This window comes from Hibiscus syriacus, unplaced genomic scaffold, assembly GCF_006381635.1.
Source record: "Hibiscus syriacus cultivar Baekdansim isolate YM2019G1 unplaced genomic scaffold, ASM638163v2 tig00110547_pilon, whole genome shotgun sequence".
Lineage (NCBI taxonomy): Eukaryota > Viridiplantae > Streptophyta > Magnoliopsida > Malvales > Malvaceae > Hibiscus > Hibiscus syriacus.
In genome coordinates this window covers 439,283-466,755 of record NW_024062774.1, presented here as the reverse complement: position 1 = coordinate 466,755, position 27,473 = coordinate 439,283, and the positions used below count along the sequence as shown (strand labels likewise).

The window sequence follows — 27,473 nt, the reverse complement described above, 5'->3', positions numbered from 1 at the left end:
GGACTTACTTCTTCCGACATACCCATTTTAACAACCTTCATTTGCAACCTAAATTTCATAGATGAAATGCTTAATATCTAAAAATTAAAAATAAGAACCATCTGAATCACATCAGTGAGAAATGTGTACCCCTGTAGTAGAGAGTTGTCTGCCAACTTAAACTCATGGAATTAAGCCAAAAAAGGCTAACGGAAGGGTCCTTACATGAATAAAAAGAAAGTAGTAGGAAGATGTTTAGGGGCATTAGGATCTTCTTTTCGAATATGATAATGATGAATGACGGTGAAATATAAAATTATAGACAATATGATTTTTAGTGTTATATTTTCTTACTTATTTAAATTATGTTTTTGTAATATAAATTAATGAGATAAATAATAATGATAAAGTATGCAGAATTAAGTATAAATATAAAAGATAAATAAATAAATTAGTTTATATATAAGATATAATAAAAATATTATATCTTAGATAACAAAAATAATTTACATCTTTTTATTATTATGAATATCTATGAAGAATTTTCACAATGTAAACATTTAGTTAAATGTTGATGTAAAATTGTAATATATTTTTACATAAATTATGTAAAATTTAATATTAATTAAAATAATACATAATACATAATATATTTAAATACTCAAGTAATATATTATCAACAAATAGAATTTTTATATAAATAATTTTTATTTAAATATTTAAAATTTCACTTGTTAAAAAAACAAATATAGAACAAGGATAATTTGGTAAAATATACATTCTAGTAATCTTTTATTCCTCCAACCAAACACTGTAATCTTACATTCCTGCCAAACCAACCAAACACAGTAATGTAACATTCCCAATAATCTTATTCCTTGGTAATCTTTTATTCCCACTGGTAATCTTATATTCCGTGAACCAAACGCACCCTAATACTAATATAATTGTAGGAGCGGACAAAAGGCTTATAAATAGAGTAAAAATATTAATTTTTTTTATAGAAAAACCTTGAGTTAATCACCCTCCCATGGATTAAAGCTCATCCAATATTACTTTAATTTGATTCTTCATTGTTCGACACTCAATTTTGAAAGGTACGCAATTACATAATATTATATTTATTATTTTTAATTAGAATTATTTGATATTATATTTAATTTTAGTGTTCTTTTAGTTAGTCTAATAATTGTTAAGGATGTTTGTGAATTAATTTTATATAAATGCAAGTTACCATGGGAAAAATCCAATAATTATTGAGCTTTTTAAGAGAAAAAGCGGGGAAACTTCAAAAAAATACAAGTACAACAACTGAAATTTCAACAGTTACACCTATTGACGTTTCACATTCGGAAGAAAAACCTTTAAAGATAGCTAGAAATTAGAAACCAAGTACCAACTCTAATTACTTAGAGCGAGATCTTGGTAAGTGCAAGCAAATATGAGAATATCCTTCAGAACAAGAAAGAAATACAATTCGAATAACTTATATTGCTGAGGGTCCATATCAACCATGACTCTCTGAATTCAAAAAATCTGGACAAGTTTCTCATTCTCGCCGATTTCAAGCTTCCTAGTACAAAAACTTTCGTTCATAGTTAGAATATTCTCCTGAAAATGATGTTGTCTCTGTTTTATTTGCTTTCTTTTTAACAAATCAGATAGTCATCTATCACACAAGACTTTGACTATGAATAGGTTTCGAAATTGAAAGAAAGTAAATGGAAAAAGTTGTTATTTTAAGATGTATGTAGGTTAGAACCTAATTCACCTCATAAAATTGTTGAGCAAGAATTGGAGGATTTTTTTTAACTAGTCTAGACACCTGCCACAAGTTTTGTATAACCAAACATCATTACAAATTGCTAATAATAGGCTTAGACTTGAAACCTCTATAAATGCATTGTGTTGGCTAGCTTTACAAGGGCTAGCAATGTGAGGTCGTGACGAGAGTGAATCTTCATCTAACCGAGGAATTTTTCTTGAACTCATGAAATAATTAGTCTCTTATAATAAAGATATCGAAAAGTTGTTTTAGAAAATGCTCCAAAAAATGCTTCTTACACTTCACCTGAGATACAAAAGGCGATTTTACATATTCTGGCAGAGAAAATTAAGAGAACAATTCGTGAAGAAATTAGTGAAGAAAAATTGTGTTATTAGAATGATTTACATATTCTGGCATGAGATACAAAAGTAATTAGTTTTACAAGTCAACGAAAAAAGAGTTTTTCCTGTAAAATGACTTACCGAAAATGAAACGGTAATTCATTTTACACACTTTTTCACAGTTTCTTCAGTTTTTTCATTGTCTTATTTCATTCACCGACAAATGCGATATTCACCACGGTGGCAGCGATATCATCACTCTTTCACTGGTGCTGGAAGCGATATCATCAGTCTCTCATCGACAGTGGCAACGACCGTAAGGTACTTTATCTTTTATATTTGTCTATCGATACTCAACACTCTGCACCTCACAATCCAGAATATGAAAAGCAACTTTTCCGTTAAACTAAATGCATTTCTGATAATCTTTTGAGTTCACAGAAAGTGTGCTCATCCCCTACTAACATGATCTGCTTTACTTGCAGGAAAACCTTGTCCATATTTCATATCCTTGGATAAACTCACAGAAAATATTTCAGAGAATAAGCTTTGATTTCAAAATGATTCGAGTCAGTATAACCAGGCCAAAAGCTAAGTTGGCATTTCATGGTTACGCCAACAAAAACCCATTAACACTGTTAAAATCGGCCCTATGATGGTCACTGCCAACAATTGATGCAAATGATTAGATGCGACAATGGAAATTTGGCCATGGAAAGTTTATATTGGATTTAAAGATTGTAAAACTAAAAGCAGGGTAGTCAATACCTTTTAAATATCATTTTAAAAAACAAAATTTTAATAAACACTGTTAACATTCACTTGATACTTACCATGTGTACTTACCTTTTAAATATCATTTTAAAAAATAAAATTTTAGAAAATAGTTAATAAATAATAATAATAATAATTAATGAAAAATAAAATTAACTTTTGAAAGTTTTTAATAAATTATATATTAAACATCTATTGTTTCTTTCACTCTGCCTATTTATTGTATCTTCCACTCTATGTAGTACGCCAACCGTATAAAAACAATTGGTGTTAAAACAATTAATTAGCATAAGTAAAATTTAATAGTATTACTAATTAATGATTATTTTTATTTATCAAAGAGTAAAATTAATGATTTTTTAGAATTTAAAGATTCAATTAGAATACGATTTTTAAAAATATATTTTATTAAAGTTTTAATAAAAAATCGAAGGTTAAAATACATTTTTAATATATATTTTAAATTTTAGGTAAAATAATTCAAACATTAAATAATACTAATTAGAATGAAGTATATAAATGATTACTATTTTATATTATTTTTTATTATAGAAGTTTCAAAATTATAAAACAATTTAAATGATTAAAAGAATGATAATGAAATTTGATCAAATCATTAAAAGATGATCATTAATTTTATAAAAAATTTAGTTTACAATAATATTGTATAATAATTTAATAATTTTAAAACTTTTAAAAATTAAATTTTTTAATATAATTTAATAATCATTTATATACTTTACCTATTAATTTTTTCTCCCGCAAATATTTTTAAATTTATTTTAGCTTTGATCATAATGGGAACCTTCAATTTTTCGTTTTCTGCTCAATCCACAAACTGATTGTATTCCTCGAAGAAAAAAGGCCCAAGGAAAAGGAATAATGCAATATTTCCCCGCCAACAGCTCCTTATTCCACAACGTCCATAACAAAACTCCACCCTCCGTAGAATAATCGAAAACATCGACGATCATAGGATCACAGGGGAAAGGGGGAAGAATACGGGAAAATAATCTAAAAATGGTTGGGACGACGGCGGCGGATGACGTGGCATGTGGGGATGGAAACGAGACGAGGACGTGCGTGGTGCTCGGAGGTCGAGGATTCTTAGGGAGATCACTCGTCACCAGGCTGCTTCGACTCGGAGGCTGGTTCGTACGTATCGCCGATTCATCTTCTCACTTGCTGCAACTCGACCGTTCCGCCGCTTCCGACTCTATCCTATCCAGTGCTCTTTCGTCTGGTCGAGCCTCTTTTTGCCATGTTGATGTTCGCGATACATCTCAAATCATCAAAGGTAAAAGGAATTTCTTCTTATATTAATGTTAGGATAGATATAACTATAAAATCTACGATCAATATACATTTATACACCTCTTAATATATATGCATTTCGGATTTATGCATTTTGGTTACCGGAGAAGTGCCAGAGAGTGATGGCTTGATCAAGTATCCTTGTTATTTATATTTTCAGTTTAAGGATGATTTAAGTTAGTTTAAGTGAGAATCGAGTGTGCGCCGTGCATTTTCATTTGAATTTGCTTAAAGAATTTTATAAGGTTTTGTTGATTGTTGCCTTTGTTTTCTGAAGTGGTTGGATTGCATTAAAGTAAAAAACTAATGACTAAAAACTGGTGACACTAATTATTATAACATACAGTAATAATATATTTTGTTATCTAAAAAAATATTTATTAAAATTTTCAAAAATGTTCTTTGATTTGTAATATTAATACCTTTTGTTTTGTTTTTATCTGGAAATGAAAAGAAAGTTTCAATAACAATGCTCTGTTTAGTTGGTGTTTTTTCTTATATTTGTTTATCCCTTGTTTGAAGTTTATTTTTTTGTTTTACTTTCTATTGAGAAAAGAAAATAATTTCAAATTTTCCTTTGTTAATTGAAATGGAGACCTTTTCTATTTAGTCATTTTCTCTATATAGAAATAAAAAATAAAACAGAAAAATGTAGAAATGATTCGTTTTCCTCAAAGATTAATATTCCAGATAGTGTTGGTTTTAGATGGAAAGAAAGTAAAATTAGCGTCTATGATACTGATATTTGGTTTCATGATAAATTTTGAGAATTGGAAAGTGAAAATGCTATAGTTATGCAATCTTTCTATTTATGTTTCCCTTCTCAATGTAACCAATCAACCGAAGAATTATGGAATGCATCTGTTTCAGTTTGGTTGAAGAAAATCAGATGACAGAAAATGATATCTGAATGTATACTGAAATGGGGAGGAAATAAATTGAAATATATGTTACCTTTTAAATCTTATTCTCAGTTTTGAAATTTCCTTGCAACATTAAAAATGTTTTGAGAAATTGACAATGCATTGATTATTCACCTTCTTGCAGTAACAGAAGGAGCTGGTGTTGTATTTTACATGGAACGGACTGATTTAGACACACATGATATCTATAGTTGCTACAAGATTATTGTTCAAGGTAATGGGTTTCCCCCCTCTTTTAATGGGTGTTTCGTCTCTCTTGATGTTGTAGATGTATATAATCATATACCATATTTTTCTAAAATGGTACCCTTGGGTTGATAATATGAGCAGGTGTAAAAAATGTCATTAACGCATGCCAAGAATGTAAAGTTAGGCGACTCATATACAACAGTTCTGCAGATGTTGTTTTTGATGGGTCAAAGGATATACTTGTCGGTGATGAATCCTTCTCTTGCCCGGGGAATGTATATTTCTTATTGCTGCACTGTGATGAAACTTTTTGGATTTGAATTACCTCTTGCTTGTTTTCTAACTATCCTTTCTTTTGTTGATGTACCTATACAGTTTCCAGATGTGCTGATTGACTTTAACCTTCAAGCAGAAGAACTAATCAGGTTAGCTAACAATATTGATGGTCTTGCAACATGTGTACTTCGCCCTAGCAATGCCTTTGGACCTGGTGACACATGGTTTGTGCCTTTGCTAGTGAATCTAGCCAAATCTGGTTTGGCAAAGGTTTGTAAACTGTCTCAAGATCAGTTTTATTTTTGTAGAGCAGTAGCTATACTGGTAACTTAGTTCTTCAGTTATCAGTCATAATAAAACTGATGTATAGTGCTACATTGATAATCAGAATACATGCTGAAGGTGAAAAACAGCAATGCAGCTTTAAGTACCTATTCATTTTAGCTGTAATTCCCCATGTTTGGATTTATCTCATGTGAAATCATTCGTTATTATGCATACTATATACTATATTATTGATGCTTTTTGGCAATATGCAGTCGGCTTTCTGTTTATTTAAATTATGTTATTTGTCTTATTATTTTGGAAAATTAATGTAGACTGGAGTAATGTAAAAGTTAGTAATTCAGTAATTTAATTACTGTGTATTAGTGTTAGTTAGTAGTTAACTTGTATTCTAAGTCTTATCTAAGTAAAGTCTGGATAGAAGACTAACAATATAAGTTTTAGTTCTAATAGAACTCTATGTAATCAGTCTATTAGTAGGCTCTTTCCCTTGCATATTTTTATTAAGAAAATTCAGCGAACAAAAGTATAATTCTCTGTACCAAATACCTATTTTCTACAAATATTCAATATCTAATCTTATCTCTTGGTGCATGATATACTTAGGTTTAATCCTTTTTATAGTAACAGGGTTCACATTTCAGTTTATTACAGGACGTGGTGAAAATATGTGCGACTTTACCTATGCGGAGAATGTTGCTCATGCTCATATCTGTGCAGCAGAAACTTTAGATTCTCGGTCAGTCTCTGTGGCTGGAAAGGTAATCCTTAAAAGTGTTGTATGTAAATCTCTCTTATACTTCAATTTATATTGAATTATGTATAAGGGAGGTGTTCTCAATATGTAGGCTTTCTTCATCACGAACCTTGAGCCTATGATGTTTTGGGAATTTGCGTCTCATATACTGGAAGGCTTAGGGTATCAAAGGCAAGTTGTGCTGATTTTCGTATATGTTAAAGTCTTCAACATCATACCGATTCTTACTTTATCAGTAGGCTACTATGCTGTGGATATATTAAACTAACATGGCTTTAAGAATGGTTCAAATTGTTTAAATTTCAAGCACTGCCACACATTGCCACCTAAATCCTCTGCACTTCCCAAACTAAAAGAGGTAATAATGGGCCAAAGGAGAAAACAAAGAAACTGCAATATGCTGTGGACCCTTATTCTTTATTTGGATGCTTCATTTTGATAGTTGAATTTAAAAATGAGCTGTTTAATGTCTATCCATCAGCAGATAATGCCACCGACTATGATCTTAGTATAAGAAAGGGTTTTGTGGATTCCTACTTTTGTAGTACATGTCTTTATATATTTTATCATCATGTTAACTGCCTTCTCTGAACTCTCATTTTCTTTTAGTTGAGAATTTCTGTGAATCTGTCTTTGTGCTAGATTGGCTGTTGAAGCAATCACAAAAAATTCCTTTTTTTTCCTTTTTACTAAAAAAATATTGTTTTTTAATATTTTCTCCTAAATTTAGTTGTTGACTGCATTGCAGACCATTCATAAAAGTTCCATCTTGGATGTTTGCCTATACTCTCTCACTTCTTCAACATACACATGAGGAATCACACTTCAGAATTGATAAATATTCTCCGCACTACATTGTTCAATTAGCTTCACGTACCAGAACTTTTGACTGCTCAGCAGCTCAAAAGCATCTTGGATACTCCCCTGTTATATACCTAGAAGTAAGTTCCAGACATCTTTTTTGCATGTAAACACATTCCTTTCTGCTATATAATATTGCCATTATCTATTTTTCTTTACCTGTTGTCTACCTCTTTGTCTGGACATGCATTTCTTTCTACTATGTAATTTTCGTCTGATCTGTTCAACCTAGAAGTAAGTTTTCACTCTTTCTTTTGCATGTAAATGCTTTTATTTCTTCTATATGAAATTCATGCCATCTGTTCCTTACCTGTTGTCTTCCTCTTCCTAGAAGTAAGGTTTGATTGTTTTTCATTATAAATATTGGGAATTTTAGAAACTAGAATACTTCTTACCCTTTGACAAGCCAAAGATTTTTCTTAGATGCATTCAGATTCTTTTTCTGCTATTGAATGCTTTTCTCATCTGTTGGTATTTTATTTCCATATTACTGATCTTTATAGGGTAGAAGCACTGCTCCTTGTTTCCACTTCTAAAGCATCAACTGGATTATAACTCATCAGTTTGTGTACGGTCAATTAAACTTGTTTCCTGGTAAACTGTAATGTAGATAGGTAACAAGTATAATGTATCCTTGCTCAAATTTCTACTGATATCCATTGTGAGGACAGTTGGACATCTATTAAGGGAAGTTAAATACAGTGAGGTTTAACCTGCCTGCTCATAACTTTAAGTGGAAATGATTGGATAACTGGGATTTGGTAGAATTAGTATCCTTGTTGCTTTTCCAAACCTAAAAGCTGTAGGATGAAGAGAAAATGGCCGTTGGGGTCAAGATTTTATTGTGGAATCTAATAGCTGTTTTGTCCTTATTGCCGTTGTCCTTTTCCTTCCCCAAGTATTTAGCTGAAAGACAATTTCATTCTCTATTATGTTTTTTCTTTTCCTTTCATTTGACCCACTTGCCTGCCCTAGAAGCAGACTCAGCAGCTTGCCCCTCCAACGGCCCCTACACACTGTCCTAGTGAGTGCCCCTCTTGGACCTGCCTCCCCACCCCTCCCCCAAAAATCACAAACACGCAAAACCTTCACCCCTTAGCCACCCAGCTTACCCTGCCCTCTTGCACATCTGATCCTGCTCCCATTTGCACACCATACATTACTCCTGCCACCAGTTTACCATGACCAGCGCCTCTAGCTCCCTGTATAAACCCTAAACATTCAGCAACCAGGGATCTCTGGTTCCACCCATCAATCTCAGAACCCCTGCCTAAACAAATCCCAAGAGATAATTAATGTTGGATATAAGCACTAGCTGAGTTCTGCACATAGAAATGTTTGATTTGAAAGAAACCCCCCCTTCTTATTTTCAATTACTTCAATCACATGAAAATGTTTTTTCAAGATCAAGTAGGGAGAATTCAAGTTTTTAACTGCAAGTTTGACATTGTTTTATAATACAGGATGGTGTCAGGTCAACCATTGCATCATTCTCTCATTTAGCCAAAGACTCATCTTTTATGAGAGACAACTGTTTAAACACAATCAAAGCTGTGAAGCTGCTAGGCAGTGGGATAGGTATTCCATTTTATGATTCTTTTTATTCAGAATTTCATAACGGCATTGCATAGGCATTTTTTCTGAAGTTTATATTTAACCAAAGAATTCAAAGTAGCATCCTTCAATGATTGAACAGATGATCAATTTATTTGTAGATTTTTATGCTGGAATTCCGAGAACCAAGGAATAAAATTATTCCTTATTTCTAGGAGTTGAATTAGTGTAAATAGTTTCTAATTCTAGTTCCTGATTTTTAGGGATCCTTTCCTTTTCTTTCCTGCCTAATTTCCTATAAGTTGTAAGCTGTTGATTCTTTGGAAGATACAGAAAATAAAATTATCTTTTCCTCTCCTAAACTTGTGCATGGCATCAAAGCTTTAGGTCTCTTTCGGTCCTGTTTATTCCCGTTAGAAACCCCTCTGATTTTTGCCTTTCTTTTTATGGGAGACCACATTGAAACCTCATTCGAATCTAAAACTTTGCAAGTAACTCAGAACATCAATCAAGTAACCTCCCATGGCGATATCAATTCCTCTTTATCATCAATAATCACCATCTAGATGGTAAGAATTTCCTACAATGATCTCAATTTGTCCTCATGGTAATTCGAGGCCGTAGCAAATTAGGTAGGATACATCAATAGAGAGATTCCACATCCTCCTTTAACAGATCCTTATTATGCTACATAGGAACTCAATAACTCAATTGTGATGGCATGGCTGATCAACTTTATGGAAAGCCATATAAGTTGTACCTACCTATTGTTCAAGTCTGCAAATGCAGTTAAGGAGAATTATTCTGACCTAGGAAATGCCTCTCAAGTGTTTGAGATCAAACTCAAGCTAAAAGACATTCGACAGGGAATGCTTGAAGTAACTCATTATTTCAACAATTTGAAGATCCTGTGACAGGAACTTAATATGTATTATGAAGCAGATTGGGGTGACGACGTGAAGTACACCAAGTTCATGGCTCACCTCAACAAAGAACAACTATGATTTCCTAGCATGGATGAACCGTGAATTAGATGAAGTTCGTGGCCATATTTTGGGCAAAACTCCTTTACCAGCCATTAGTGAAGCCTTTGCAGAGGTTTGGAGAGAAGAACGTGGTCGTCGAGTTGTGATGGGAGACATGAATGAACCCAAACTTGTAACCAACATTGGTCACCATTCTGTTGAAACCTCTGCCCTTATCTCCAGAGGTATTCCATTTCAGAAAAATCGAGCGAGAAATGACTCGGGACAAAATTGATTAGGAGATCGCCCGTGGTATAGCCATTGCAATTTCACCGGTTACACAAAGGAGAAGTGCTTCAAACTTCACATCTATCCTGGGACAACAAAAATCAAAAAGACAACAAGGCTTTGCTGTCTTCCAGCACCTCATCTATTCCCATTGAAGAAGTCCTAGATGTTTGTTTAACTAGGTCTCAACTTGAAATTCTCCACAAGATGCTTGGTACTTCAACCTCTCATGGATCTTTGGTCGTTCAAGGTACTGCTCTTAACACTACTTCTGATTCTAGTAATCAGTCCGCTTGGATTCTCGATTCAGGTGCCTTCGATCACATGACAGGTAACTCATCCCTATTTCACACATATGCCCTCAGTCACAACCAATCCCACATAAGATTAGCAGATGGTTCATACTCATCCATTGTTGGCGTAGAAGCAATTCAACTCACCAATAATTTTTTACTTGAGAAAGTTCTACATGTTCCTAATTTATTTTGCAATTTACTATCCATCAGTAAACACATTAAAGATAGGGATGTTCTTGTTGAATTTTATGCTTTAGGTTACGTTATACAGGAATAGAAATCGGGGATGATGATTGGCACTACTAAGATAGAGGATGACCTCTATATATGGAATGACCTTACTAATAAGAATAAGCAGGACAAATTGCAAGGAGGATCAGCTTCAAACGAGGACACCATCATGTTATGGCACCGTAGGCTAGGGCACCCAAACTTTTTGTATTTGAAGCATTTGCTTTCCTTGTTATTCCGTAATAAAAAATACCAATTCCTTGAAATGTGAAATTTGTCAATTATCAAAACATACCCGTATACCATACCCCTTAAAACCATATATTCAATCTCGACCTTTCTCCTTGATACACAGTGACCTATGGGGGGCTAGCTGAGTAAAAAATGTCAGGGGAGCTAGATGGTTCATAACCTTCATTGATAACCATACTAGAGTATGTTGGGTTTATCTTCTCGAAGAAAAATCGGAAACACCAAAAATATTCCAGAACTTCCATTCCATGATTTGGACCCAATTTAACTCCACTATACACACGTTTCGCACCGATAATGGGAGAGTATTTCAACTCTGTTTTAAGCCCATACCTTTTTGATCAAAGCATTAAGTTCTTGTCCTGACACACCATAACAAAACATGATTTTCGAAAGGAAAAATTGACACCTTCTAACTGTTGCTCAAGCCTTAATGTTCACCATGAATGTCCCAAAATATTTATGAGGGATGAAGTCCATACTGCATGTTACCTAATAAGCCGAATACCATCCAAAGTCCTGAACCTCCAAATACCCTACAAAAAGCCTTCCCATTATTCCGTGTTCTACTTTACCAGCGAAAATATTTGGTTACAAGACCTTTATCCATTGTCACCAACCTAAACAGTCTAAGCTTGACCCTTGGCCTCACATTTGTGTCTTCATTGTTTACTCTCCCACAAAAAAGGAATACAAATGCTATTCATCAACCTTGCGTCACATGTTTGTCTCTCAAGATGTCACATTCTTTGAAACTGAACCTTATTTTTCAGAAACTCATCTTTAGGGGGAGACTTTCAATAAAGACGAGACACTTAATACCCTTCTTATCATACCTTCCGATTCCACTCGTGCCGCACAAAATCCTAATAGCCAAGAAGTCCTTATAATTCCAGATTTATCTGTTCACCCACCACAGGAAATACCACTGTCCCCTCCAATGACCTTCTACTGAAAACTGCAACCTCTTACCTCTGAAGATTAACAACAACGGGCTCCTAACCTACTTGTTTATTCTCGGTGCCGTCATTCTTATAAAACTGACAAAACAGCAGTGTCAATTTCATCCAAACCCAGGGACTGTTCTGTATCTGAAGTATCCCCGTTATCATCATCCATTGATCTCCCGATTGTTGTTAGTAAGGGCACAAGGACATGCACCCAACATCCTATTTCTCGGTTTGTATCATATGGAAATTTATCTAAGACATACAAGACTTTTGTGAGTAATGTTGATCATGTAAAGACCCCAAGAAGTGTGGAAGAATCCCTCGAATCAACTGAATGGAAACGTGCTGTAATGGAAGAAATGAATGCACTAAAAAATAATGGAACATGGGAAGTTTTGAATCTGCCTGAAGGAAAGAAAACACTAAGTTGTAAGTGGATTTTCACCAAAAAGTTCAAGCCAGATGGCAGCATTGATTGGCACAAGGCACTACTTGTGGCAAAAGGTTTCACTCTAACCTATGGCCTTGACTACGATGAGACGTTTGCACCCATTGCAAAATTTAACACTGTTCGTGTTCTTTTCTCTCTTGCCATCAACCTTGATTGGCCCTTGACTCAGTTAGATGTTAAAAATGATTTCCTCAATGGTGAGTTAAACAATGAGGTATATGGAATTTCCATCGGGATATGAATAAGAAAAGGGTCGAGTGTGCAAGCTAGAAAAATCTTTATACAGGCTGAAATGGTCCCTAAGAGCATGGTTCAGTTGTTTTGCTAAGGCCATGACCAGCAGTGAGTATACTCAGGGGCAGACAGACCACACTTTGTTTTACAACCTTGATTGGCCCTCGACTCAATTAGATGTTAAAAATGATTTCCTCAATGGTGAGTTAAACAATGAGGTATATATGGAATTTCCATCGGGATATGAATAAGAAAAGGGTCGAGTGTGCAAGCTAAAAAAATCTTTATACAGGCTGAAATAGTTCCTAAGAGTATGGCTCACTTGTTTTGCTAAGGCCATGACCAGCAGGGAGTATACTCAGGGGCAGGCAAATGTTTTGATTCACTCACTGAGACTGGCATGTTAGGTTGCAAACCTACGAGATTCCAATGGAGTTCAATTTGAAGCTAGGCACTAATAAAGATAGGGAAGAAGTAGATAGGGGAGTTATCAACAACTCGTGGGAAAACTCATATACCTATCACACACACGTCCCGATATTGTTTTTGTTGTGAGTGTCATTAGCTAATACATGCATACACCAAGAGAGAAATATCTAGAGGCTGCCTACATAATATTAAGATATTTAAAGGGAATTATGGGCAAAGGTCCACACTTCAAGAAAATAACAAACCGATATATGGAGATCTATACCGACGCGGATTGGGCAGGTTCAGTAAATGACAGACGCTTTACAAGTGGTTGTTGTAGCTATGTATGGGGTAATCTTGTGACATGGAGGAGTAAAAAACAATCAGTCATAACTCGTAGTAGTGCTGAGGCTGAGTATCGAGCTTTGTCTCATGGAATATGTGAAGGGATTTGGATACAACGACTAATGGGAGAACTAAAAATACCACATGTCAGACCAATGAAGATGTACTGTGGCGACCAGGCAGTAGTTAGTATAGCACATAATTCTGTTCATCACAATCGTACCAAACACGTGGAGATTAGTCGTCATTTTATCAAATAAAAGGTCAACTCAGGGGACGTGTGTATTACCTACTTACCCACCAAACAACAAGTTGCAAACTTATTAACTAAGAGTCTAAATAAAAGCATGTTCGAAGAACTTAGTGGCAAACTGGGTTTGATCAATATCTACATGCCAGCTTGAGGGGAGTGTTGGAATTCTGAGAATCAAGGAATAAAATTATTCCTTATTTCTAGGAGTTGACTTAGTGTAAATAGTTTCTAATTCTAGTTCCTGAATTTTAGGGATTGTTTCCTTTTCTTTGCTGCCTAATTTCCTATAAGTTGTAAGTTGTTTGCATCTTTTCCTCTCCTAAATTTGTACATTTTATCTTGGAACTATTTGCATCTTTTGCTTACTATTTTGACCACCACTCTTAAACCGGATTTTAAATTCCATTCTAATGCTAGCTATATGCCAAAACTTGTGATATGGAAAGAATATCTGAAATTTTATTGTTTCTTTCTTCAAGTTTGGCTTCAACCTGAAGCTAGTTCAACCTCTTATGTCAACCTTTAAAGTTAGACGAATAAAACAAGATCCACCAGCTTATTATTAATTGAAGGCTCAAGATATTGCTGTAGAGTCTGTATCTTCATGCATCCAAATTGGTTCCTGTAAATAAATGAGTCATGATATTGCAATTTTGCAAGCATGACCTCAATTACTTTGATTCAGTTGCAGATGTCTTGCTGTGGAGAAGTGCAAAGAGAACACTTTTATGCTTCCTTGTTCTGGCTTTTTTATTTTACTGGTTCTTTCGCTGCGGAAGAACTTTTACCTCATCTGTAGCCAAGCTTCTGCTGCTAGTTACTGTCGTTCTTTATGGATATGGAAATTTATCAGCGAATATGTGAGTATTATTAGTTATACTCTAGCTGTTTTATGGTACTTCCATTTGGTCTCATTCCCTTTTATTTTCCTGTTTCTATGTTTTACCCATCTTCCTTTGTCCTTTTTCAGTTATTTTTTGCTTTTGCTCCATTTCAGGCAGGGATGAAAATGGTGAGGGTAAGGGCGTGGGGTTTGCCCTTTCCATCTCCACCCTGTTCTTTTATGGATGTCAGATACATTTATAATCACTCCACAACATACACCCACTTTTTTTATTAATGATTAAAATTCCATTACACCGTTTTTAGCAGTAATATAGTAATTCCAAAAGGTGAAAATGGAGAGGAGTAATTAACCGAAACCACTCCGCTTCACCATCCGCCCCCACCTTTTTAGGGAAAAAAACCCTCCTATTCAAAGCAGAATGGTGTAGAATCCACAAGGCGGATTTGGTTTTGCTGCAGGTTAGTCATTAATGATGCAGGATGGGTTTGAAAAGATTGTTTGTTGTTTTTCCGTTGAGTTTTTATAGTTAAATAGATTCTGTGATGTTTTTATCATGTTTCCCTTGGTTCACTTTTTCCATTTCTGTCAACATGACTGAATCAGGCTTTCTTTCCATACAGCAAAAGTAGCTTATTAGTTCCACCAACTCCACCCCCTTTTCACCCCACACCTAAAACAATCGAAGAATGTTGTTTAATTGTTTACAACGTATGGAACACTGAGATACGTGAAATCTTTTTTCTCTCTAAAGTATTTAACATTTCCCTTTATTAACTTATAAAGTCTGCAAGTTTAGTTTTTTCCCCTTCGGTAACCTACTGACCTTTGTAATATTGTATGAAATATCTTTTTCAAGCACATGAGCATGTATCTTGTCTCAATTATGATTATTGTCTTTGCAACAGAGGGTTTTTTGCTGTTAAAAGGATATCTTCATCTTGTTTTGAAATCCCAGAATCAACTCTGAAAAATTCACTCAGATCCGTATCATACACGTGGAATAGAGGAGCTCGTCACATCAAATTGTTGGCAAAGGGGGAAGACTGGGGAAAGTTTTTCAAGGTTTATATTTTATAGATGAATTGGCTTTTTATTACTATTCTTTCTTTCTAGTTTCCATCCATGTCCAAGCTTCAGTCTAAATACATGAGTACTGAGATGTTACCATTTAAGGACCGACTAAATACATAGAAAAACATAAGAAAACCTTATGAGTGATAGGTAGAGATAGGTGTCTGGGTATGTGTTCAATTTTTCAAAGTTATTTCCTGTCTGGATATGTGTCGGAAATAATTCCAGACTTAACAAAGCCAATTGAAAACCTGCTTGAGCAATACCTTTGCCTTTAGTTTGCAATGAACATTTTAGTTTTGGGTGGACCTTTAACAGAGGGCCTAGATTCTTTTATCAAGCTTGCATGCATACACCTTGCTTAGAACTCTGTGGATCTGTTTCGAACTCACAAACCTCGCACACCCGGAACTTCAAAAATTGGTTGTAACCATGCAAGCCATACACAAGTGCACAACCATGAGCATAATATTAAGTTCCGCGGCTAAGCGTATTCACTGAACTTACTGACAAATGTGTTAAACTTATTCAGGTTGCAATTTTCCTTTATATCGCGAAGTGGATGCTAGAATATTATCCCTTGGATGTGTTTGTTAGAATTGGTGAGTAGCAAATTTACCTTCTCCAATAAATGAGAAGTTTTTTCGGGGCATTGATTTTGAAAATAAGATGGCATTGCAGCTCTGGTTGTTGCCTTCACCGCATTCATTGTGTACGAACAACATGAACCGGTGATTGATGGATTAGGATGGGTTCTGTACTATGGTATCACGGCATTAGAAGAACTGGTGAGGAGGAGCCTTCCGTCATTTCCTCGAAGGTAAAATACAACAAGCTCTCAAAGCATTTTAGTTTCTGATGCTGATCGGACTAGCGTGGTTAGACTTGCTTCAATCTTTACAAAAATATTTTCCTATCAAGCTCCGAATGCTTTTGTATTTGAGCATTTTGGTGTTGGTAGTGGTCTCGGAGTTACATTTTCTTTTCTGTTATTAATTTTGATTTCAAATAAGATATTTTACTGTATATGCACTAAAGCTGTGAGGTAATTTTTTTGTTTTTGTTTTTAATCATTGGTAACACATAGGTTACGTTGTTCGACCCCGAAATCTCGGGAGAGAACAACATTTCCTTTAACTACACAGACTATTCAATTGATTCAAATATGAAATAATTGTGTTTTTTATTGAATTTAATGTCATCGAGTTCATCTAAGAAGGATAAAAGAAAATAAAATTATTTGGTAATCTTTAATATTCTATTCCATAAACTGAAGAAAATATACTATGTTAACTATTTTTCTCAAATCAATCTGATTTGAATTATTTTTTCTCACTATATTAACACGTGGAATGACGAATTTAATGAAAAACAGTGTAGCATTAAATCTTCCATCGGTTTAGTTTAACGTTAGTATACGTAATTGTTGTTATAGTCATCATAAATCAATGCAAGATTTTATATTAGAAAACGATTATTCTTATTTGTAGTATCGAAGAGAAGTTACTAAAATCTGTTGAAGTCAAAAGAAGTCTATATATTTCCACATCCAACAATATCAACCGTTTACTTGATTCAAATGTTAGTTAAATTAGTTACACTCTGTAGGTCTTGTTTGTATACGGAAAACATTCATGTTTTGATGCAACCAAAGCCACAAGTTTTTGCCTTTTCAACACCTTTGGTCCAACCACCAAACAATCTCGTCTTACGTGACAATTAAATCCCAACCAAACAAACCTCCTCCGCTTTATACATTCAAATGAAGCCCCTCTCGGACTTGATCTTCCTCATGCCAAGCGCCAAAGTCATTCCGGCTGCCATAATCCGCTCTTGGTCCGGCATGCATCGTCTCGAACTTACCAATAAACGGGAAGACATGCTAGACGTGCGTTTCTGAACAGTTACCATTTTACGGAGCAAAATGGGTACAAAGAAAAGGTGAAGAGATGGATGAAAGAGTTGAATGAAGCAGCACTGGGCATCTCCGACCGCCTCCGAGAATTGTTGTGGAGGAGAGAAGGCTTGGAATTAGTGCTTTCCGGGTGAAGTTGGGTGTGCCATCTCTTGCTCTTGTGAGTATCGCATGTTTTACTCTTGATTTATTAAAGGGTAAATTATATGTTTAGTACTTAAACTATCAGGTTTAATCTGTTTTAGTACCTCTAGTTTTTTTCAAAAAGGCCTGAAAGGTGGTTGGGTTGGATGTGACTAGTGTTGTCTTGTTCTTTTTTGAGCACTCGTAGATGTTTTTTGCTTATAATGCTACGTCTTTAGTGCTGGTTCCTAAAAGTCTAACCCTGACCATATTCGTGACTTTCGGCCCATCTCCTGTTGTAATGTCATTTATAAGTGTGTCACTCGTATCATGGTTGCTCGGATTAAGCCTTTTCTGTCTGAGGTTATTTCTAAGAGCCAAACCGCTTTTATCCCTGGGCGTTGCATTCGTGATAGCACTTTGGTGGCTCAGGAATTAGTCAAAGGTATAATAGGTTTTCTTTGTCTCCTAGACATGCTTTGAAGTTGGATCTTCGAAAGGCATTCGACTCGGTGGATTGGTGTTCTTTTTATCCTGGTTTTGGAAGCTCTTGGCATGCCTGTTGTTATGGTCGGTTGGATTAAGGCTTGTGTCACTAACCCCTATTTCTCCTTATCTTCGAATGTGCGATTGATGGGGTATTTCAAAGGGTACAAGGGGCTTCGGTGAACGTTTTATCTAAATTGCTTGATAGGGCGGCTGAGTTCGGTGTTATTTATTATCATCCGAAATATCATAGGGTTCGGCTCATTAACCTCTGTTTTGCTGACGATCTGTTAGTATTCACCAAGGGATCCATTGCCTCGATTTTGGGAGTTTGGGAGGTGTAGAAGATCTTTTATAGTTTCAGGTTTGCAGCTGAATGCAAGAAAGAGGCTTGAGTGAGTCTGTTTTGAATGAGATCAGGGAGGTTACTGGGATTAGATGTGAAAAGCTCCTGGTGCATTATCTGGGTGTCCCCCTTGTTGCCAATAGATTATCTATCAGGGACTGTGCTCCTCTTATTGAGTCTGTGTGCTCTGTATAGCTACTGGTTTTTTGGTTGTTTTGTATATAGTTTTTTCAATGGTTGAATTTGAAATAAAAAAAATTATTTTTTAAATAAATTAATTTAATTGTTAATTAAAGCTAAATTAGTAAAATAAAATTAATTTAAAATGTGTAACGAAATATAAAAAATTATAATAACACGAGCACGATTAATTATATTTTATATACGAGTTTATTATAAAATTCAATTGTAGCAAATTATAAAATGAATTGAGGCAAAATTTAAGTAAATGGACTAACAAAATATTCTATTGACTGAAATATCATGATGAAAATTTTAAAATACAAAATGAACTAACAAATTATTCTATTGATTGAAGTATCGTGATAGATTTTTTAAAATATAAAATGAACATAAAAATGGTAAATAATAATTAAACTTTTTATAATAGAAAAACTAAAAATAGAGTTTCTAGTTTGAGAAAAAAAATGAAAAGGGAGTGAAAATGTTTTTCTGTTAGGAGGTTATTATTTTTTTAAGAAATAATTATATAAAAAACGTATATTTCTTGTTAATATATTTTCCTAGTATTAGGCGGATTCATAACAAATTTATGGACCATTGGTATTTGGGTCAGCTTTTTAGGTCAGGCCCAGTGGAACCTGTATCAAGTATATCAATCAAAAGGAAAAGGACATATGCGGTGAGCGTGGATCGAACACACGACCTTCAGATCTTCACGCTCTCCCAACTGAGCTATCCCCGCTGATGCCATTGGTCGCATTGTAATCTTACTAAACCAATTAACAAAGATTTAAGCTGTTCATATCGAACCCAATTCATCCTATGAATACCTCAATAACCCAGAAATGATTGAACATTTCTAGAAATATTTTGTCCAAATCAGATGAAAGTATAAAATTATAATCCTTCAAATACATGAATAAATAGATAAATAAATCAGTCAACTTTAAAAAGTTTTGACATACATATATCGTACACTTACATCCAGATTTTAAATAAATGTGAAATGAGATGGCTGCCTGTGTTTCATTTACGGCTTCATACAATTTTCATTAACCAGAAAACAATAATTCAAACTATGAAATATCACATGATTTTCAGTAACAAAAGAAACACTCAACGAAACACATCCATTGACAAAAAAAAAAAAAAGCAAATCAACCGACCAAAATGAATTAAACACGCCATGGGGAAGCCTCACCTTGTACATTCTTTCCACTTTTGTATAAGATCACCTGGAACAGCAAGAAAAACTACCTGTTTGCTTCGATCCATCAGTTTCGCTCTTCGTAAGGGATACCCGATTGACGGATAACTCGGCTTTGCAAGTATCCGAGTTCAAGACCTTCCTGCTGACATTGTTGTATATCTCTCGTATAACGCTCTCAAAAGCCTTATCGACATTTGTTGAATCTAAAGCTGATGTTTCCATGAAGAACAACTCTTGGTCTTCAGCTAGGCTTTTGCCTTCTTCAACACTCACTTCCCTGATAGTTTCCAAGTCACATTTGTTGCCAACCAAGATCCTTGCCACGGTTGTATCAGAATGCGCTGCAGAGAGATTTTAAATAAGCAAAAACCTTAACATCTCTGAACTTTAGAGCAAATATGAAATCACATACACAGTAAGCCATGAGAAGTCCAACGAGAAAATATAAAAAAGAATGAAATGTGTTGGCCAAGTAAATAAATGTCATGTTTGATCCATCCTGGAAGTACTTTTTCGTTTTAAAATATGAAAATGAGCATGAAAATCAAAGGCACCTAATTTATATGTCTTGAATCATATTCAGATACTCTTCTAGCTAGTCTCAATCGTTTGAATAGGGAAGTTTTTCTCCGAGTTTCCTATCAACTTCTGAATGTATGTATTTGCATTTCAAATTTATATACTCTCTGTCTCCATCTATATTATTCTGATTCTTATTTTTTTCCTCAAAGTATCTACCAAATGCACGAAATGGATTTTAAGGAAAAAAAAAATTGAACCTGTCTAGGACACATACCCATATCCAACACTCACTCTAGTTCTATTCCTTCTTAACAACCCTGTGGTGTAACTGTGTGCAATAACACTAAAACAAAAAGGTGACAATATCCATCTACAAGCAACAAACAAAGAATTAATTGTTTTTGTATTTATGTATGTAGACTAGATTTTGTTGATATCAGCAAAGATGTAGGTAATAATCTAACAATGTCCGGATATATCTATGTTACATCTAGCATAACTTATCATATTGACTGCACTTTCAAGAACAATAAGCAATTAAATAAGTTGAACAACTAAATCGAATATCATAAGTTGTAGGATAGCTACTTAAAACCATTATGTAAATTGGAAATTCCAGTGTGATAACTCCACAAGAAATGGTGACTTATGTTACTCCGAGTACTCATTTCTCTTATAGCATCTATGTCTGATATATATGTGTAATGCATATCTTGACATGCGTATAGAGAGAGATGATCCTCCAAATACAAAAAAAATTAAAATTCTTGAAGTAAAGTCTCTCAACCACTCGGTTTCTCAAGGATCGAACTTGTATTATTAAATAGTGAGGCTGCAAACCACATGGATCAACAGCTTGTTAAACACTAGTCTACTTTTTTTTCTTCCTATTTTCTTATAGATGAATCTTGTTATGGCTGTTTAAAGCTTTCTTCAAGCTTTAGCCTTAAACTACAATCAGTACAGCATCAGATCCAACACTATACCCCACAATCACCAACCAATTGAGCAAATCGAGATGGGATCCTGTAAAAGGGAAAAAGCAAAGGTATTCATGGATCTTCTTACAAACTCCTTATTGATCAAATCCTGGAGTTAAACTGTCAATATCACCATAAAGATATTCAATTCACATCCAATAGACATCCATATGAGCCATCAAAAGTTCCAAATGAAGCAGCAAAGCCATACTTAATCTTAGCCAACATAAAGAGCCCAGATCGACAGAAAAACCAAAATTCAAGACAAAAGGGTGAGAGACTGGAACTTACTCTTGAGTTCATCAAGCCAGCGACCGACACTATCGAAGGTGGTTCTTCTACTGATATCATAAACAATAAGAGCACCAACAGCACCTCTGTAATAAGCAGAAGTGACGGCACGGAACCTTTCTTGACCAGCTGTGTCCCAAATCTGAGCTTTAACTTCTTTTCCATCGATTTCTAAGCTTTGGGTCTGGAACTCAACTCCAATTGTTGCTTTGGAATGCGGGTTGAATTCATTACGAGCGTAGCGTGAAAGGAGGTTGGATTTGCCAACTGCTGAGTCTCCGATTATCACTACCTTGAAAAGGTACTCTTCTCCACCTCCTTCGTCGTCCGACATGGCGGATTTCCGGGGTTAAGGCTGGAGGAGAAAGGGCGGAGAGCGAGAGAAACGAGGGGAAGTCGGTATGGGGGGAATTAGTGATCGAAGCTAAGCTGGCAAATACATATGACGCATGAAGTGGGTTCATCGCTTTTAATAATAATAATATTTATTATGGGGTTCTTTCTATTTCTATAGTGCTATTACTTTAGTAGTGTTTCTTCTTCTTCTTCTTCTCCTTTTTAACGGAACATGGACAATTGGACATCGAAGCATGACAGGCAACATGTTCCTCTTACATTATTTGGACTTCTTTTGTGATGTCTCTTATTAAATCTGGAAAAAGCTTTTTATTGTTTAATATTTAATAAAACATAAAATAAATATTTGAATAAATTATATTATTTACTATTGAATTTTATTTGATGACTCATTTAATTTTTAATTATAATATTAAATTTTATATTTATATTTAATTATATCATTCTGTCATTAAATTAATAACGAGAAAAATGACTTAATTAACTTTTATAGATGTGAGGTGCATACTAAAATAATGTCATTTTATTGAATTCTGAAGTTTAATTTGATATTATACTCAATGTAAGTATTAATACCTATAGGGATATCATTGATACTAGTGAGGTTATATCAATATCTATTTCATAAAGCTCACTTCAAGGCTTATTTTAGTATTGATATCGAGAAATAATATCAGAACTCAAAGATTAGATATTGATGTTCAAAAAGTAGCGCTATCAATTGATAGTTTTAGGCTATGGGCCTTGTTAAATTGGGATACGAGTGTAAATATCTAATCAAATTTAATAGAGAAAATAACCTCATTGACAAAAAATGCCTTATAATATAAGATTTTAACCAACTTTTTTTGGATTTGCCAAAATGACCAACTAAATCGCAATGCGATCGATAATTCGCAACGCGATCTCCGGTATCGCAAATCAGTTTCCAGATTCGCAACGCGAACTTCGACTATCGCAATGCGAACTTGGACTATCGTAATGAATTCAACCCGCATTCCAAAGCAACAATTGGAGTTGAGTTCCAATCTCCTTTCACGCTACGCTCGTAATGAATTTTCTCTAAATGAGGTTGCATTTGTTTCTTAAGAATTTTCTCTAAAAAGATAGTATTCGCACGGATGATACATGCACCAGAGTCCAGAATACATGCTTCTTTGGACTAATGTTTCTACTCGAACCTATTAGAAGAACAAAGTCTCGTAGATTCAAAGCATATCTATTCGGTAAGAATAATGTGAATGAATCATTAAACGATTCTAATGTTGCTCCCTTTAATGTTTCAGATTCGAGGTCGAATCTTTTTGAAGAAAAGGAGGATGATACTTGCATCATAAGGCTCACATCAAAGGAAGAAGTAATAGCTCTTCCAAATGATCCACTCGTCCAAGCATTGGAAAAGAAGACCAGAACAATAGCAGACTTGAGATGACTTTTTGAATGAGATCCTGATCTTATTTGGTCAACATGCCTTCTGGACATACAACCGTCTGTCTCTTATCTTTTCAACGGTTCTTGAATCGCATCAATCCGATATCGAGAACTCAAGATATGACCATTTTACTGAAGATGGTGCATGCAGGAAATCTTATACGGGATTAATACGTTATTTTGTAAATATTACAAATTTTCAATATTTATATTGATTATTTGTAATATAATTTAATATAGGATGATTAATTATATTTTAGGATCAGATTTATTATTTTATTAGAAATTAAGGTTGGGTTAAAACAATATTTTTAGTTATTATTATTTTATTAGGAATTAGGGTTAAAACATGTTTAGTTTATTATTATTTTATTCTTTAGTTATTTAGGACCTTTAGTGGAGGCTTCATTCAACTTTGTAATTCAGATTTCTTTGATTAATAATACAACGAGAGTTCGTTTTTGCAAGTGTTGATTGCCTTGTGCCTTCGAAGCTTCTTCTCCTGGAGTTCTTTCAAGTTCTTGTGAGGGAGATTAATCTTCACACTCCAATTTGCCTTTTCATCGCGACTAGGAGGGTTGGTTAGAGCCATTTATCGTGTTTGCCTTTTCATTGCGACTAGGAGGGCTCGATAGGACACTTATCCATCTATTTTTCCACAAATCCATCCGCACCATCAATCATCTTTACCGTTCACCTTTATAAGGGAGATCTTTTGATTTCTTTATTATCTTATTTCATCTTTCATTTATTTATCTTTTGTTTATTTTATTCTAATCGTGTTGTCTTGATTCCAGCACATAAAAGAAACCCTAAACAATCCTAGCGACTGCCGCCACCTTCCTATATTCATCACCTTTGTTCTTCATCGAGTCTAGAGCTTTCTAGGTTTGATTCTTCAACAAGAGCAACGTTCATCAATCCGCCACCGCTTCCCTATCAATTGGTATACGACCACGACCACGACCACGACCCGACCCGACCCGAGACGAGACGGACGGACGGCGGCGGCGGCGGCGCGCGAGAGTCCCCCTTGTTCTCTATCACTCAACAAGGAAGTGGGAAAGCCAAGCCTTAAATACCATTCCCAATAGTGTTTCCAATACTATGTGGGATTGAGCATTATCAACACTTGTTCTCAATACTATGTGGGATTGAGCCTTAAATAGTGATATTATTTTTGAATGTTTTGCTTAAAATTGCAATAATCGTGATTGATTGTAGATTGACTTTTAATTATGACATATTTAATCGTATAATACTAATGCAATTGGTTGCTGATTCAGTTGTTTTAAGGTGCATGATTGTTAATTGTTTCCTGAATAATCACATTGTATTGGAAACAAGTGTTAGTAATGCTCAATCCCACATAGTATTGGAAACACTATTGGGAATGATATTTAAGGCTTGGCTTTCTCACTTCCTTGTTGAGTGATAGAGAACAAGGGGGGACTCTCGCGCGTCGCCGCCGCCGCCGTCTGTCTCGGGTCGTGGTCGTAGTCGTGGTCGTGGTAATACGTGTCTTCGACACGTCCGCGCGAATACTATCTTTTTAGAGAAAATTCTTAAGAAACAAATGCAATACCACCAGTCGTTGCGAACTTCAACTATCGCATTGCGATTTGCGATACCGGAGATCGCGTTGCGAATTATCGATCGCATTGCGATTTAGTTGGTCATTTTGGCAAATCCAAAAAAAGTTGGTTAAAATCGTATATTATAAGACATTTTTGGTCAATGAGGTCTCAATTTAATACGAGGTGTTAACGTCTGAGTTATTTAAAACATCCTTAAGAGAATAAGGTTTTGATAATGTCTTTAACGAATTAAGTGGTGACCTAGAATTGACTTAAATACAAGGAACGAGTATATGAGCTTAGGGCCTTAATGAGTGATCTTAGTGGCGTAAAGGTATTATTATTGGCTTTAGTGTCGCAAACATAATTATTTGTGTAGTCTCATGAAGATGAACTTTGAGGTCCAGGTGGTTTTTAGTTTTTACAAATCAATCCACCATGTTTGCCACTTTTATTTCAAATAGAATCAAGCTAGGTTACTCATCGGCAGTTGATTCCAATGCAGCTATGGGCATCCATGTTATCTGGACTCGCGATTGAGCATCGGATATACAAGTGTTCACCATGGATATGCTCAATTACTTGGGCTCATATTCATTTCCTAATATCCATATTCAAATGCGTTGTGGCATTGATGATGGATACCGAGTATATTAAAAAAAGATGAAGCGACCGTGTAACATAGATTTTGAGGTTTGTAGTTTAACTGTTTAGGTTGATGTAATAATCCCAATCGCTGTCTGGCGCCCTGCTCAAAACTTGTGTTTATGTCGCCGTTCGAAATGAGATGAATAACACTGGGGAGGTCTGCTGTGAGGTCGGTAGTATTAAACTACCAATACTTATTTATACAGTTGTAATTTATTTTTTTTATTTTTTAAACTGTCAATACTTATTTACATCGGTGTAAATCAATTTTTTCATTTACTAAAATATTAACACTTAAGGACTAAGTTCTTTCATTTATTAAATTATAAATCCATAATGGCACAAATATGCATTCTCTTAATTCAAGAAAAATAAATAAGAACCATTGGAGTGGTCCCATTGATTAAGAAAAATTTGTTCTCCCTTGATGACTCGAGTTTGAAGACTATACGTACAAGAAAATATTGTTTGGGTTCAGGAACTCAACACCAGAAGTTGAGTATTTTAAATCAAGGTTTATAAGGTGATATAAGATGATGAGATGGGTTTGTCAATGTCTAAGTTTATCTTAAAAGATATAGAGAACGATAACTTTCGATGACAACCGAAAACGAGTGAATAAATCATAATTTTCATGTTGTAGATGATGAGGTGGAACAATATTTAGCTTTCATATTAGCGGCAAAATGTCACTTCATTCAGGTATTAAAGATTTAATGGCTTAGTTAAAGAAAAAAAATGTCTTAAGTTTAGTACTAAAGTTGAAATATTTTAAACTTCAGTGATTAAATCGATACACAAATTAAAGTTTAGTGACTGATGGAATAATTTACCCAAACGTTGTCTATTAATAAACATACCAAAAAAGCGTTTAGATTAATAAAATAGTAAATCCAGCATTATTCTTTTAATTTATCATTTGAAATTATTAAATGCGTTTATTTGATGTGCAAAACCAGATTTTAGGTAGATTTTTTGTTTAATAAATAAAATAATAATCTAAATAAATTTCCTTATAAAATGAAAAAGATATTATTTGTAGGGAGAAACTGAAAAAGAAGCAAAAACTATATTTAATTGAAGAAATATTCCAATTAATCTCTGTTTCCCTTCAAAAACCAGCATCCCTGGAAAAAGAGACGAAATTAGAGAGCAAATCAGGTACAATTTTTTATTTTAAAAAAATAACTTTGAGGCATAATTTGTTGGTATTTTGATATTGCATGTCCCCTTCTCTATCATGGAAGATGAGTTTTAAACAAGGCTTAATGGCTCACTTTTCTCTTCTACTTTTATACGTATTTGAATGTTAATGTAATTTTTTTTCTTGAACCATACTCCATGACATTGCATAACATGGAGTTGTTGGTTTATTTTGGAACATGTTTATTTTTGTTTCGGCAAAGTTATGAAATGTGTTGATACAAGAACGTTGCTGGAGGTGGAGATGGTTTATAGGATTGGAAGTAGGAATGGACCAAAGGAGCCGACGTTTGGGAGGCACCAAGGTTGGCTTGTCCTATAGGTGTCTCTTGACCTTATGGGGGCGTGTACCAAAGGACGTAACAAAATGCAATCCACATGTGAATTTCGGATTGCTGGATGAATGTGAAATCTCTCTTAGATCTTAGGGATAGACGGGAAGACTTTAAGAGAGCGAATTTATAAAATTTTAATAAAATGAAAATTAATCGTCAATAAAAAATTTAAGAAAATATCTAAATTATACATGTAACGCAGATTTTCAGAAAATATCCAGAGGGTCTTTTTGGTGATGAAAAAAACAAGG

At 34.5% G+C, this 27,473-nt stretch overlaps 2 protein-coding genes across 4 annotated transcripts; one reads left to right on the top strand and one right to left on the bottom strand.

Moving 5' to 3' along the window:
* The first annotated feature begins 3,731 nt into the window (after positions 1-3,731).
* LOC120130408 (3beta-hydroxysteroid-dehydrogenase/decarboxylase-like) lies at positions 3,732-16,579 on the top strand. 2 transcript variants are annotated; one of them, XM_039147647.1, is made up of 12 exons: positions 3,732-4,159; positions 5,224-5,313; positions 5,430-5,563; positions 5,664-5,834; positions 6,494-6,610; positions 6,698-6,777; positions 7,355-7,547; positions 8,931-9,045; positions 14,383-14,557; positions 15,450-15,606; positions 16,148-16,217; positions 16,297-16,579. In XM_039147647.1, exons 1-12 carry the CDS (start codon positions 3,883-3,885, stop codon positions 16,437-16,439), a joined length of 1,722 nt encoding a protein of 573 aa, XP_039003578.1. In that variant the 5' UTR covers positions 3,732-3,882; the 3' UTR covers positions 16,440-16,579. The 2 variants fall into 2 exon arrangements, 1 of the variants encoding a protein (XP_039003578.1); XR_005516834.1 differs by lacking the exon at positions 16,297-16,579 and having other exon boundaries at positions 15,500-15,606.
* Positions 13,960-22,088, bottom strand: LOC120130409 (ras-related protein RABA5c-like). Of its 2 annotated transcripts, XM_039147649.1 has the most exons (4): positions 22,044-22,088; positions 21,672-22,013; positions 19,888-20,219; positions 13,960-13,969 (listed from the first exon to the last, which is right to left on the bottom strand). In XM_039147649.1, the coding sequence occupies exons 2-3, from the start codon at positions 22,003-22,005 to the stop codon at positions 19,900-19,902; spliced, it is 654 nt and encodes a 217-aa protein (XP_039003580.1). In that variant the 5' UTR covers positions 22,006-22,013; positions 22,044-22,088; the 3' UTR covers positions 13,960-13,969; positions 19,888-19,899. The 2 variants fall into 2 exon arrangements, with proteins under 2 accessions (XP_039003580.1, XP_039003579.1); XM_039147648.1 differs by lacking the exon at positions 13,960-13,969 and having other exon boundaries at positions 19,736-20,219.
* Positions 22,089-27,473: the final 5,385 nt, after the last annotated feature.

Coding starts and splice junctions, on each gene's coding strand:
- LOC120130408 (XM_039147647.1), top strand. CDS start 3,883: ATGGTTGGGACGACGGCGGCGGATGACGTGGCATGTGGGGATGGAAAC. Junction 5,835..6,493: donor CCAAATCTGGTTTGGCAAAG/GTTTGTAAACTG, acceptor TTCACATTTCAG/TTTATTACAGGACGTGGTGA. Junction 6,611..6,697: donor CAGTCTCTGTGGCTGGAAAG/GTAATCCTTAAA, acceptor CTCAATATGTAG/GCTTTCTTCATCACGAACCT.
- LOC120130409 (XM_039147649.1), bottom strand. CDS start 22,005: ATGTCGGACGACGAAGGAGGTGGAGAAGAGTACCTTTTCAAGGTAGTG. Junction 20,220..21,671: donor CTGGCTTGATGAACTCAAGA/GTAAGTTCCAGT, acceptor ATCTCTCTGCAG/CGCATTCTGATACAACCGTG.